We start from the raw sequence: 14,391 nt of genomic DNA, 5'->3' as shown, positions 1-14,391 counted from the left end.
TTTAGCCAGGTTTCACTTGTGCCACTTGTGTTCCCCTTGTGCTCTTCGGGATATGTCTGCAAGGTTTACAAAGTGTGTATCAAATATAATGCCACTTGTATCCCCTTGTGCTCTTGGAAATATGTTTGTGTGGGCTTTCAGCTTCTCCAGTTCCCTCAATGCCCTAGCCACCGTTATGATCCTTTCCCTACCTTTGGGAATCCTCTGGACGGTCTCTTTGAAAGAAGAGCTTCTCTGCTGCTGCCATGGTCAGCGTTCTCCTCACGGCTCTGCAGCTCCAGATTCTACCTCACAATTCTACCTCATGTCCTCTGCTGGCCGCTCCTTCCTTCTTGCTCCGTTTCTGCCATTCTGGCCATTTTCCTTCCTGCTGCCGGCCAGGTTCACTTCGTCTGGACCCCTCTGGTCGCCACATCTCAGTGTCCCAACTCTCAGCCTTCGGATCCCCTGCCACGGGACAAGAATTTTGTTGTGTGTGCAGACAGGGCTGGTTCGAAGGACCATTGAACCCTTCTTCCCTTTTTACCATCAGGACTGCCTCTTGACAGCTGTACCATGTGTGTTGGTTCCACAGTGGGCTTGTGCCTCCTTGTTCAATGTTCTTGGTATTCTTTTGCATCAAGCTTGGTTATATCTCCCTCTTTCTCGTCCCAGTCTTATTAAGAATAACCTCTACTTAACTATTACATATAGTGGTATGGGGAACCAGAGGGACCGGAATGGGGACTCCAAAGGGGTAAATGGATACCGGGTTCTCCCAGGGCCATTGTCTGCAGTCCCATGAAGGATTTTCCTGTCCATGGAATTCACCTGCTGATAACCACCCCCAGGGAGAATATCAGGTAGTGGCCTCACCTCCATAGCCTCACGGAAAGGGGCCCCTGCCATGGAAACTGACAATACCCTGGGATTCGTCACACCATTTATAATTTTTTTTAAAAAAAAGAATATATTTGATTCTTTTGAAGAGTAAAATCATTGTCAAATTTTTCTGGCATTTGTTCCCGAAAATGAAACTTTCCTTGGGCAATGTGACCACACAATACAGGGTCTGTTATTTGTCCCTGAATCCCTCGGACTAACAATTTCAAGGACACAATGTGGCGAGTAACCACAAAGAAATAGGATTCACTTTAATGAAACATAAGTTTCTATTCGTAATAGCTCTCTAGCGAGACAGTGATTCAAGTTTACATTGCTAGAATGGTAAATCAGCAAATAATGTAAGGAAACATTTTCATATTTATGCAATTGTATGTCTAATGATAAATGATGTGTTGAATTGATATTCAAGTTGACGCAGAGTGGACATCGTAAATGTCAATTTTAACAAAAATTCTATTTTTAACATGTTGATTTATTGTGCAACTTATTTTTCAAATTGGGTACTAATCTATATTTTTGCCTTCCCAAATTTATATACATTCATCATTGGAATGTGCGTGTGCCATGGATACAATCTTCCCATGCATGTTTATTTTTAACCAGAACTGGAGAATACCCATCAGTAGTGAAACTGTAATACATATTGTGGGACGACTGAGGCGCCAGTTTTCCCATTTGCACTGCCCGTAATATGGAGCAACATGCCAGCATTAATGATATGAAGACGTGTAGATGGCAAAGTGTTGCATTTCGACATGAAAGGAGACCTTTGTACTCACAAATGGAACACCATGTCCTTCAATACTAAATCGAAGATGGAACACAATTGCAATAGATTTTACTACACAGAACTTTGACTTTGCAATTCAAGTACAGATCGATGAAGACAATCTGAAAGATTGGATGGAATGCGACAGTCAAGCAAAACATTGGAACTATGCCATGTAGTAAACAATGTTTTCTTCCAACCATTTTATTGTCAAAGGTTTTCAATGATTTCTTAGGTGTAATCTTGTATTTTTATCTTGAATTAAAAAAAAAAAAAAATCGAATGACTTAGAAAAATTCCCGACTATTAGTATTTCCTTAAAAGTGTAAGTTGTTTTCTGCTTTTTGTGAAAAGAAGTTACACTTTTAGGGTGGGGGTGTGTGTGTGTGTTGATCTCCCTGGTTTAGCATTGGGTGACGTAATGACATGGTACGTTTGGCTACGCTGTCCACGAACATCATGAGAAGAGGTGGAGCATATCAATTTCACATGTCATTGTCCACTTGAGGCGGGTGACCCAATTTACTGCTGCAAGGGCACTTGAATTTAGGGCAATAGATTAACTGATCGGATTAGCATAATATGGTGGTTTCCGACCTGTGAGTTTCACATGTGAAAATGTGAGAAACGCGAAGGCAAGATGCATTGGAAAAAGAATTCTGATTGATCGATTTGTGCTCAAAAATACAAACCAGATCCATTGGCACAATACAATTCCTGAAAGAACTTCCCCTTTAAGGTTGTTGATTTTATGACATTCAGACGTGGGAAAATAATCTTAATTGCAGGGGTCTCATTAAATATTTATCAAACACAAATAATGGCCTTTGAGTTTATATGGCTGCAAGACCTATTCCACTTTACATTTAACAGCCATGAAGAAAGAAAATTATGGAGGTCTTGGCACATGGCTGCTAACACATGGTCTTATCATGGTGGAGATAGGTTGTACTAGTCTTCCAGACACACATTACAAATATTGTTTCACTTCTTTTTTGTAAGACGTACACATGGTTTAGCTTTTTCTTAGAATTGTCTAAGTGTTTAGCAATAATTGTATGAAAATATCTAACTATCTGAAAGTTAAATTTGCAGGGTGCCATGTACTAGTTCCTTGTTCCCCAGCGGTAACTCTTGGTCCATGGTTAATGCTGGATATCCAAGAGCTTATTTTGGCTTCGACTTATTCATTCTTCATTTACATCCTTGGAGGACCCAAGCTACAATTGAATAAGAGGAGTGGGAATCCAGTGCTTTCAAACACAGCCATACTGGCTACACGTGGATTTGGTTCCTTGTGTCAAGATGACTTCCATGCTAATGTTCCAGATAGTGGTGGGATTGACCCAGAGTTAAACCTTCCCTTGATCCTTCTCTCCCTGCTAATGACTGCCCCATCTCACTCTTGCCTTTCCTTTCCTTTCTAAGCTCTTGGAGCGTATAGTTTATATGCAGGCTTCCCCTCATGTTAATGAGCTTCTTCCCCCACAGCCAATCTGGTTTCTGAGCATGTCACTCCACTGAGACTGCCCCATCCTTGCTGTTCTAATTCTCTCCTCACTGCTATTCTAAACTTTCCCCTCTTCTCATACTTCTGGATCTTTCTGACATATTCAACACTGTTGATCACACCATCCTCCTTTCCTCCCCGTTGTCTTCGTTTTCAGGAATGTGTTTTGCAATGGTTCCGCTCCTACGTTCCCAGTCGCTTGGCTTAGACAATGCTTGTGAACATTTAATCGTACTCATGGTGTACCTCAAGACTCCATCTTAGGTCCTTTACTTTTCTCCCTCTGTTATCCGCTAGCCTCAATAATCTCCTATTTTGTTGTCTCCCATCATGATTATGCAGATGAGTCACAGATCATTGTCTCTTCTTTCACCCATGAACCTGGAGTCTACTGTTTCTTCATGTCTCCTTGCCATCCAATTAGGGGTGGCTGCTCACTATCTTCATCAGAATCCTAAAACGCAGATCTTTTTTCGTGCCTCCATTATCCGCCCCGCTTAATCCCCTCTTCCCCTCTACATTTCCTTACCTCCATCCATTCTACCTTCTTCTGCTGCCTGTCTCTTGGGTGTTCATTTCGATTCTTCTTTATCTTTTTCGGCTCACATTTCTGTCATTGCATGATCATGTCGCTTTCAGCTCTGCAACATTCGGAAATCTCGCCAATTTCTCGCCATGCAATCCTTTTCTTCACTCTCTTGTATTTTTCCAACTCTTCTACTGTAACTCTACTTGGCCTGCGTGCTTACAGTTTTTCCCCCTCCCTGCTCAATCAACAATTCTTCTATTCACCTGCTTCATCATCATCATCTTCCCTGTGAATCTATCTCCCCATCTTTTCTTTGCCTCCAGTGGCTCTAGCTCAATGTTCTTTGCATTGTCTTTAAGTGTCTTTATGGTCTTGCTCTTCCTATCTTTCTTCTCTTCTGTCTTTTATTCCCTTCCTCATTCTCTCAGGTCCCAATCGCAATGTGTCTGTTCCTCGTCCTCCTAGTGTGTCCTCTCGCTCTCTCTACTTGCATCAAAGTACTGGAGTGCCCTTTCCCTGTCCCTTCACTCCAACTCTGCATTTCCTCTTTTCAAAAAACATCTTAAGTAACATTCTTTCTACTTGATTGATTTCGTTTTTGAATTTGATCACTTTGTTTTACAGTTCGTTGTTTGTACAGTGGTTTGTTTTATAAAGCTATGAAATACAATACACACAAATACAGTCTGCAAATGGCCCTGCTGTATTGTGTACAATGAAGAAATACAAAATATAAGTTAACTGAGGGTCTTAAAAAAACTAAAACGATACATCCTTCAGGAATTCAAAGTATATTTTAGGGGAAAGTCACCACTGCTAGTTAGAAAGTAGCAAATCAAATCCACAATCCACTGCAGAAGGCCTACTCTGAAGTGTGAACACTAAATCATCGGATTTCACATACTAATGCTATAGTTATTAGACAGGATTCTCTGTAAAAGTTTTAATTCAAATTAAAACCTTTAATTAGCCTATTTGGTATAGTCCATAGAACAGCTGAAAAGGGAACAGAAAGAAATGGTGAAAATAGGATCACAGAAACTGGGTGAGTAAAATTCTCCCTTACATTTTTGTCCCCGAGAAATTGTCATTTTAAAACTGGCAATTTTATTTATTCTAAATCTCAAAGCCTTACGGCAATTAAAAAAAGTGCTGAGCATATGTGCCCACACCTACCTTGAGTGAGTGATTTGCAGATTCTTTGTTACTTGTACAATACAGAATAACAGTTTTAGCAACTTTTCAAAAGGGGTTCAGTGTCAGTTTGTCCCCTTCCTGAGCGCGGGCTAACGTTGTATGCTGAGTCGTATTCTGTGGCGAGTGATACATCAGAGGAGCCAGTGAAACTACACTTCCCAGGATACGCGGCGAGTGGTGTCATCAGCACAACCTCATATGCTCAGCCAATGGTGTGCCTGCATTTATCTCAGGCACCATGGATGAAGGAAATAAATGCAGAGAGGTCTGCTGCTGTGTGCACCTCAAAACGTTTCCATCGAGCTGCGTTCTTGTACTAGTTTATCGATTCTCTGTTTCTGAACCTTTGTCTGTTTTTCCGGATTGTTTTGGCTAGCGAACTGTAGTGGTGAAATTGGTTTGGCTGCAATGTGGAATTTGACTCTTGGCTTGTTTGCAGAACTTCCTACTTGCATTACCCCTACACTGTTTTGATTAACCTGGTCTGTGCTTCTCTGTGTGCAACATCCGTTGGAAGCATCTCTGGAGCTGTAGTTCACCATGCCGACACCATTCCTGGCTACATGGTTGAGCTGCTGGCCTTTCCTTCATCTAAGCTCTTCTCTCAATAGAAGTATCACCATGCAGTGCGGGGTTGGGTCCCCGTTGACTGTTCAAGGACTTGTGGCATGGGTTCATCAGCTTGGTCTAGCAATGGGCAGAATTTTGACCTATGGACTTTTGACACTGATGGCAATCCTTGGAGAGCCTACATTTGGATATCAGAAGGAACAAGGCAAGGTAGGTGTTCATTACCTGCAAGACCGTAATGTCTGATTGGTGGGTGTATCTTAAGGGCCCCATACTAAATGGCTCTCTGTGTTTCATCTTTTGCAGTTTGGGTGAAGCTCGATACACTTGTATGCCTTTCCGCCTAATCCGATGGTGGAGGTGTGGTGTTTTACCCTTCACTAGTGTATCAGAAGAAAAGTACTTGTCTACAGGAGGGGTTTCTACAGAACTATATATTAAGTGTCTGACCCCTTGACACAGTTGCCTTTCTAATACTTTGAATGTGAATATCTTTTAAATACTGTAGTAAATATTGCATTTGGCAACTTAAGTGAGTGAACATATTTAATTAATGTATTATTCTTAACAAACATTTACCTAATTTCAAGTTGGGTGTTTAATTTCAATAAGTAAAGCCAATGTAATGCTGCATTGTTTATTCTATTTATTAGAAACATAGAATCAGGCACACTATTGTTTTTTATATGAATTGCAATGAGAATTTAAATTTAGCAACAATTCCCTGGTATTGTGAATTGAATCATTTTGCATTTGAAGAAAAAAAAAGAGGAAATATAAAGTCAGTTTCTGTACTTGTTAGTCATACTGGGGTTTCTCCAAGTCCATAAAAAGGACTCAAACGCTTGAAAATATTATTTTGGGGTGGGTTTTTAAACTGCCCTGAATAGCTGCTACTCTATTAAAGTGTTGTTACACCTTGCATGTAGGGACTGAGGATCTTCTTCCCAAAAAGAAATAACCAAGATAACTCTTCTACAGGTGTCAGGATTGTATTTACTCAAAATGGTTCAATGGCCTGCGATACTAACCCAATCCATTCAGGATTCCCTAACCAATGGTATTCAAACATTTTCTGAGCCATGGGCCTCCTCTGGTTTCATTCTGTAGCTGGTTTCTTCCTAGCATCTTCGGAGCAACTCTCCTGCAATGCTGTGCTGGTTCCCTACTGGACTCCACTGATTTCAGTAAGTGAGCATTTTGTTTTTTCACCTAACAACCTCCCCTGTATGCTGAATGGGGTTTGCAAGCAAAACACTGATCATCCACACGAGCACTCATTTCTCACTGGTCTGCCCCCTTCCCTAGTGCATGTTGAAAGAGGGAGAACTGTGCTTGTTCCAGAGCATGTGGGGGACGGAGCTTCTCTTGCTATTCTACTGACTTTTACAGAGTCTTGCCAGGAGGGACAGTTGGGCTGGCTGAGGCGAAGTCAAGGGGCAATCCAATGTTCCGTGTTGTGGTCTAGACTTTCTATTATTCCCCAAGTTATAGAAGGGTTGTACAGCATCTATGCCGGGTAATATGAAGTATGATGACCTGGTACTTGTGCTAGGGCTCTGGGTATACCACCTTTGGGTGTCTTCACAAAGCTGACGGGCATTGCGGGTGCCCAAAATCCTTCCGAGTCCTACAGCAGAGTTATACAATCAGACTTCTTCACATAGTCAAAAGCATCAAGGCCAATTATTTCAATATATCTGAGTCTTGTCCCCACCCCCTCGGGCTGGCAACCAGATAAGTACCCGCAGCATCTTCTCACTGTAACTTTACATGTTCTGGAGACTACCCAAGAAGCCCAGCATCCATTATTGTTAGCCTGTTTCCCCCCACAATGTTCACATTTTCAACTATAAAGCCTATCTTTCCTCCAGGTTCCAGTTCAAGCACCTGGGGAGGTGCGGTGTGAACATGAATAAAATCTGCAACAAAAAGAATGTTTGAAAAGCAAAATACAATACAGAATCAAGACCACAGAACAGAAACAATACAATTGTCAAACCAGGTTGCTCACATTTTCAATTTCAAATGGGCAACCAAATAAATCCAAATACAATCAATTAGCCAAATGATAGACAACTTGAAGTAGCCTTAATAGCGGTGGTCATATTGGACAAGGGCAAGGAACCAGTGCTTTAAGACATGCACTTATTCAGATTTGAATCTCCACAAGCATAGACTTCGGAGCCGGTAGAGGCTGGTTAGATCAGAGCACCAGGACTGACCAACTGATCTAACCATATTGAACTCCAAAGTAATTTTTGTAAATGCCAGAAAAGGATGAGAGAAGTGTCAAGAGCCTGAAAATTGGAATATATGGAGGTTGTGGACATCGAAACAAGAATTAGCATATTTGGTATGGATAACAATTTAATGGAGGCCATTGTTGAATTAATACGTATGGTAGTGTTACTTATACCTAATCCGAGAAGAACAGAGACAAGACGGGTCCCTGTATTTCTACCATAGAAACTACAGTCAAGGATGCGTTCATATTTGACTAGCATACCACCACTGGATGCACTGCATTAATAGGGAAGTCAGTTATGCAGTTATAGCAGCATGACGATCAGGAATGGAGACAGCAGAAATGTCACACATGTGCAGTTTGGAAGGCAAGGCAATTTTTTACATTCAATTTATCAGCTACCCTGCTACAAACCTTATTGGGGATAGGTGTGCTTTCAGCAGACTGAATCGACCACTGAAATTAATGGCCCAGGATCACTTGACACAAAGCAGAATCTACTTTATTCAAGCCAAAACAAAATACTGTACAGGTGTGAGGGTGCAGCAGTGAGATCGACACACTGGTGGTATTTATGTTGCTACAGACATTTATTAAAGTATAAATAGGGTTGGGGAAGGGCTTTCCATTTCCATTGCTAAAATGGGTTTGCCTGCCTCAACATAGACAACTCAAACATCTCCGTATCATCCTCTGTCAAGACTCTAGGTGTTCACATTGATGCAAATCTATTGATGAACAAACAAGTCCGGGCCATAGCCTCTGCATCAGCGTTCAGCACCAAACTCCTCAATGCCATTAAACCCTATTTATCCACCCCCAACCGCTTGGCCATAGCTAGAGCAACTATAGGAGCCAAACTCTATTATTGCAACGCCTTTCTAGCTGGCACCTCCGCCAAAAACATTCACAGACTGCAAACCACACAAAACAATGCCCTCAGAGCCGCCATGAGCATCCCTAGAAGAGACCATATATCCCACGGCAGACGTGAAGCCCGGTGGCTCCAGGTCAAAGACTGTATTACTCTGAAAATCCTCACCATCACTCACAGGTGCATCAACAAAACCGCTCCAGCATACCTATCTGAAGCAATATCAAGTACCACATCCACTCGCCCCACCAGAGCTCAGTACACCAACCAGCTACACATACCACGCATAAAAAGAGACACAGAGGCAGGTCTAGGCTTCTCCTATATTGCACCGAAACTCTGGAATTCACTCCCTGCCACCCTTAGAGCTGAAACTTCCATCTGTCTTTCGCAACAACCTCAAGGCCACTCTCAACTAGCAAGTGGAGGACTGTCTCCTCCACTTCTGCCATGTATATTGTAATATAACACAAATGTAATATAACTATATTGTAACCTGTATATGTACTGCTAATGACTATGTAACTATATTGCAACCTGTATATATATTGGTAATGACTATGTTACTAAGTAACTAAGCTTTGTACTGTAACAAGTGCCACGATGTCCTTGGGCTGTTGTGCGCTATATAAATACGAATAAAACAAACAAAACAAACAATTCTTTAATGGGTCCGTCAGGATGTCAAAAATAAAGAATTGTCCACCATTGTGTCAAAAACCCTAACTCTAGCCCTCACACTAACAATTTAGCCAAAAGTTGTGAAGGGGTGTCTTTGTAGCAGATCCTTCAGTTCTTTTCAAAGAGAATGTTCCAAATGGTGCAAAAACAGATAAAATTTCCATGGGGTAAAGAGAGTACCTTTTTCTTGACTTTGCCACAAAGTTCAGAATCCCAGGGGTGGTCTCCCTTCCCCAGGTTTCTCTTCCTTTTACACAACCAACCGGGTTAACTCTTCTCCCCAGTACTGTGACTAAGTAGCTTAGTTGCAACTGTTCTTTTATGGGTGCAAGCCCCAGACTTCCTTGGCTTTAATAGTTATCCCTCTAAGTAGACTTGGTGTACTCTCTTGCCAAATACTACCTATTGCACATCCAACCTGTTCACCTTTCTCCCAGGTACTGTGACAACGAGCAACTGTGGTATTGCCTTCGGCTTCCAACACCTCGGGAACACATACCATCTTCGTCTGCCAGCCTGCTGTCCCCAGCTAGTATCTCAGGACCAGCTTCGGAGCTCTAGACTTTGCCATGGGCATCCGGGCATCTTTCCCAGGTGCAGCAAACACGATCCTCTTCCTCGCGGCTCCTCCACTGGGGACTGGTCTTCGTTGGGAGTCCTCCTTTGCTTTTAATTAATTTGTCAGGTTTGACCAAATTGAGTAGGCTGGTCTGCTCACTCCGGTTCCATCGGGCGCTCTTCTGTACTCAGCGCGCTTCGGTTTAGTACTATTCTTCAGGATGTCATGACTGCTCTTCGTCTCAGTATGACTGAAAGGAGGACACACTTCTACCTTGTTTGCATACATAGAATTATGGAGGAGTCTTGCACCATGGAGAAGGTAAGGCTGAGGGAGCTGGGATCATGGCGGAAGTGTGCCACATCTCTGCTAGGGTGTCATCCCTCATCCCATGAGGGTATTCCCTCCCCATGTGATACTCCTGCTGTGCACCAGCCACATGTGGATTATCGGACTGTGGTTGCACTGCCCTGGCCACATTAGAAGGGTTCTCCCCCATGGGAGAAGGGGTGACATGCAAGGACTCGTCACATAGAAGTGTTTCAAGGCCCGGAAGATGAAATACCAAGGAAAAGTCCTGACCGTGCAACCAATGATTCAAGGCTTTTTGCTGGGTGGCTGGCCTCCAAGGGTTTTGCTGCTATTTGTTGTGCCTCTGCTGGTCCAACATAAGAGCATCACTCAAAACACTGCTCCTTTTACAAGATGCATGAGTGGGTAAGTGATATAATGTACTCCTACTACCAGAAGCGAGCAGAGCCGCCAGTCTACCCTTTGGATCTGGCCTTCTCAACTAATCGCCTAGACAATGCACTTAAGACTCACTCTCTCCATTTCAGTGAAGATTATACAACTCTTCAGACTGTCCCTTCTTACCTTCTGTGCTCGGGTGATGCAAGCAATTGTTTAGCATGCAAGCGTTCCCCCTCGTCTGTAGACCCATGTTGTGGTCTGCTGTTTGAAATTCCAAAGCAAGGAATGGCTTCTCCCTCTCCTGTACGCCTTGAAGTAGCCTTCTTAGATTCCTAGACAGGCTGTTGAGGTTTTAGTTCACAATAACTACCTCACCATGTTCTCAGTCAAACAAAGGAGATCAAGGTGTGAAGCCTTGTAATGGCACGTGTGGCATCTTTAGGAAAGTGCCACCACCCTCACTATCATTTAAGTGATCAAATATAGAAAATAAAAACGTTTTACATAGAGGCTCACCATCTTCGTGTTAATGTGCCCTATACATCTGAAAATACATATTTATACTTCGAATTTCCTAACCTTATTGTCGGTCCCCTGTTCTCATCACTGCCAAAATATAGGACACCAAATTGTAGGGGGATCTGCATGGAAATTTGAGCAAAGCTAAATGGCAGTAAGGCCAGTGCAGTCAAACACCAATACAGTCCTCCACTGGACCCTCACCTACAATCCCTCGTGTCCTTCTGCGTGTTTCACGGCTCAGCTCTATTCCCCAAATGATATGGACCTTTTCATGGCGAAGCCTATAAAGTTCTATTCATTCTCTTCTACCAATGGTTTTATTTTGATATAGCCACATTTTGCACTTGGAAAATAATAGAAATCCCAATCGTACTCAATTGTCCAACCTCAGAAGGAAGGGCTTAATTGGTCCTGGGTGTGATTTAAACTTGCAAAGTACCGGCAATGCCTGTGCTGGAGGCAAGCAGTTAATCTGGGAGCCATCCACCCAGCAAAATCAAATTCAGGTCAAAATATGTACATCACTACATGGTTTCCTTGAACTAACGGTTTTGCAATTCCACAATATTCCACAGGGTATTTTATTTACCTTAGAGCGTAAACCATTTTTAACTGTGGACAATAATCTGGTTACAAAGCAATATGTCCAAAATCACTTACCCATCATATTGGTCAAGTTCCACTTCAAATAAGTTCTCCTTTGCATGGTTAGCATGTTCAGTTACTTTGGAGAAAAAAAGAGGAATTGCATGGTTACTTGAATTTGTATTACAACATTTGCATAACGTTAAAAAACGTGATTGCCACAGAGGTTAACATCTAAAGCTTGCACGCCCCTACTGAAGATCAAGGCCATTCATTATGAGAACCAAACAACAAATAAAGTGTATGTGCCACTTTGCCAAGTACAGCGGGGGGGGGGGGGGGGTTCATACAAGTGTCAAATCGGGTTTTCATTCGATGACATTTACAATATGCTAAAACGGCATAGCAGTGAACAGGCCGCACTTACATTATTTATATATGGTTTTGTTTTAAGTAGAGAAAATGTAGGGACTGAATGGCAAAGCTTTTCCAGGAGAAGGACCAACTTACTCTTGAAAAATGTAGCACCATCTTAGTGGAGTTACTCAGGTTTTTCAAAAGCCTAAAAAATTGATTTATAGAAAGATCTGTGACTGTTTCACTGACTTACTGCAAGGGCACCAAAAGTGGGTGTTGCCAGTTGAATCTTAGGGAGTTGTGGGTACGTTGACCACATATAAACACAAAACGTCAGAGTTGGCTTTCAATAACACCCTTGCCTGACTCCATGCATGTTCCAGGTGAACATGTTAGACTGCAGGTGTGAAAGTGTACCAAAGAGTTTCTAAGGGTGAGGGGTGGGTGAAGCATGGGAGGAAACATTTAAAAAGTTCGTTTTTTCCTGTCTGACATGTAGTACGTTTCCCCAGCACAAATCCCTCCATGTCAGACCACCAAATTTATCTTCAGTGCAAGTAGGATTTTTTTGTATCCCCAAATTAACCATACACACCTTTTGAGACCAGATTAGGTTGTGAATACCGCTTTGTTGTCCAAATTAAGGCCACAGTTAGGAGTAACAGACGCTTAGTTACTAACACACAAAAAGGGTTGATTTGTAAATTGTCCCCTTAATGACCAAACCCACAGATTCTAGAACCCAATGGCCTATGAAAGCACTTCCTACACAACATCACTAAATTAAAGCGTAGAAATTGTGCGCTTGCAAACCCTAATTGGTCTTAAATTACACACTTGTACCATAAAGAACACAATGGAAAGCAATGTTGACATAATTGTATTTTATTTTATTATTTAAAGAGCAGCAAAGTGCTGTACAGAGTGTTAGTATCCAGTGTATGGGCTAGCATCTTTTAACAGTGGCGCAGTAATACGAATTGCAGACTGTGCGTCAGTCTGTACATCCATTGGGATTAGTACTTAGTCGGGTGATGTTGAAAAAGCCCTGTTTTGAGAGATTTGCGAAATTGGAGAATTGTGGGGGATTCCGAGACGATACCGGGATCGAATTCTAAGGCGTGGGTAGGTGACGCGAGGATTGTTTGCAGGTCCTTTCCTTGCGGGCAAGTTTAGATTCTTGCGATTGCCTTTTTGGTTGAGCAAATCATGCAACCAAAATTATCTGGAACTGCAACTTAAACCTACTACAGAGGTTTGTTTTTTTTTTTTTGTTTTTTTTTAAACCAATAATAAATTACAACACAACAGATTTTAACTAGCCCCGGAACTAAGCATGACAAATTCTCAAACTGTTGCCTTTTCACCGAGCATTTCCAATTATGGGATATGTTTATGTAGATCAGAAAGGATTCCAAACATGCGCATTAAAATGGAAACAAACTGTGAAAAGACCAACAGCAAAGTACAAGACAACCATTAAAAATAAACAGGCCTGACAGAATGCAAGACAAGCCTGCCACTCAGAGCAATTAAAATGATAAAGATCAGTGACAATGGGACATCATTGTTCCCACAAGACTATAAAGATCTGTTGTCAAGGGTTTCTGAAGCGACTGAAAATGTGATTACGCCTTAGGATGCGGTAAGAAGGCAGCTTTAAAGACACACAATTTTAAAGCTAAAGATGTCATAACTATATTTTGTGCCGTTTCCTTTAGACATATATTTTGTAAAACCGACGAACAAAAACAAATTCTAGCATAAAAACAAAGTGTCTTTGTCCAAGTTCTCATTACCTCCTACCATGACAAGTTTTTGTCCTTAACATTATTGTGGTCTAAAATATTTAACATGCAGAGGCGACATTCTTAGAATTATTGATTGGGTGGGGGCAGGGGTTTCACATTGTGCACACATATTCCAGAAGTTGATATTGGTATCAAAATGTTGCTGGAAATTTTGTAATCAATATACATTTCTATTCTTGGCTTGACAAATGGAAATGTTTAAATTAGTGTAATTTGGAATTATATATACAATAGCCCTCATTACAAGTGTGCTGTTATTTTGCCAGAGATTCCGTAGCTCTGGTGGCACCATTTCCGGTAACCATAACCACAGGATCACCAGCACATCACAACATCACAGGAGCACGCAAACCGGCATGCCGGAAACGGTGCTAACAGCATGATGGAAACACCATCATCGCCTGGTGAAATTGGTGGCACAGTTTACAGCATGTCACTCACAGAAACAATGGTAATGTAAACACTAGCACCAAAACAGCACAGCCGGAACTGCAAGTTCTCTGGCAGCCATTTTGGAAAACACAATCCATTGAAAATCACCCAGTTCCTGTTGCCATCCGGACACCGGCATCTCGCTAGCAGGCATGGCATCTCGGATCCC

The 14,391-nt window shown here is 42.0% G+C and overlaps 1 protein-coding gene across 1 annotated transcript in view; it reads right to left on the bottom strand.

Moving 5' to 3' along the window:
- CERK (ceramide kinase) overlaps positions 1 to 14,391 on the bottom strand; it is a 679,079-nt gene that overhangs the window by 373,803 nt on the left and 290,885 nt on the right. Inside the window, 1 exon segment of the mRNA XM_069629241.1 lies at positions 11,698 to 11,761. Within this exon segment, the coding sequence (XP_069485342.1) occupies positions 11,698 to 11,761 (64 nt within the window).

This window comes from Ambystoma mexicanum, chromosome 12 (genome assembly GCF_040938575.1).
Source record: "Ambystoma mexicanum isolate Mex_15411 chromosome 12, UKY_AmexF1_1, whole genome shotgun sequence".
Taxonomy (NCBI): domain Eukaryota; kingdom Metazoa; phylum Chordata; class Amphibia; order Caudata; family Ambystomatidae; genus Ambystoma; species Ambystoma mexicanum.
The sequence above is the reverse complement of the archived record's forward strand: the minus strand, read 5'-3'. Positions and strand labels throughout refer to the sequence as shown.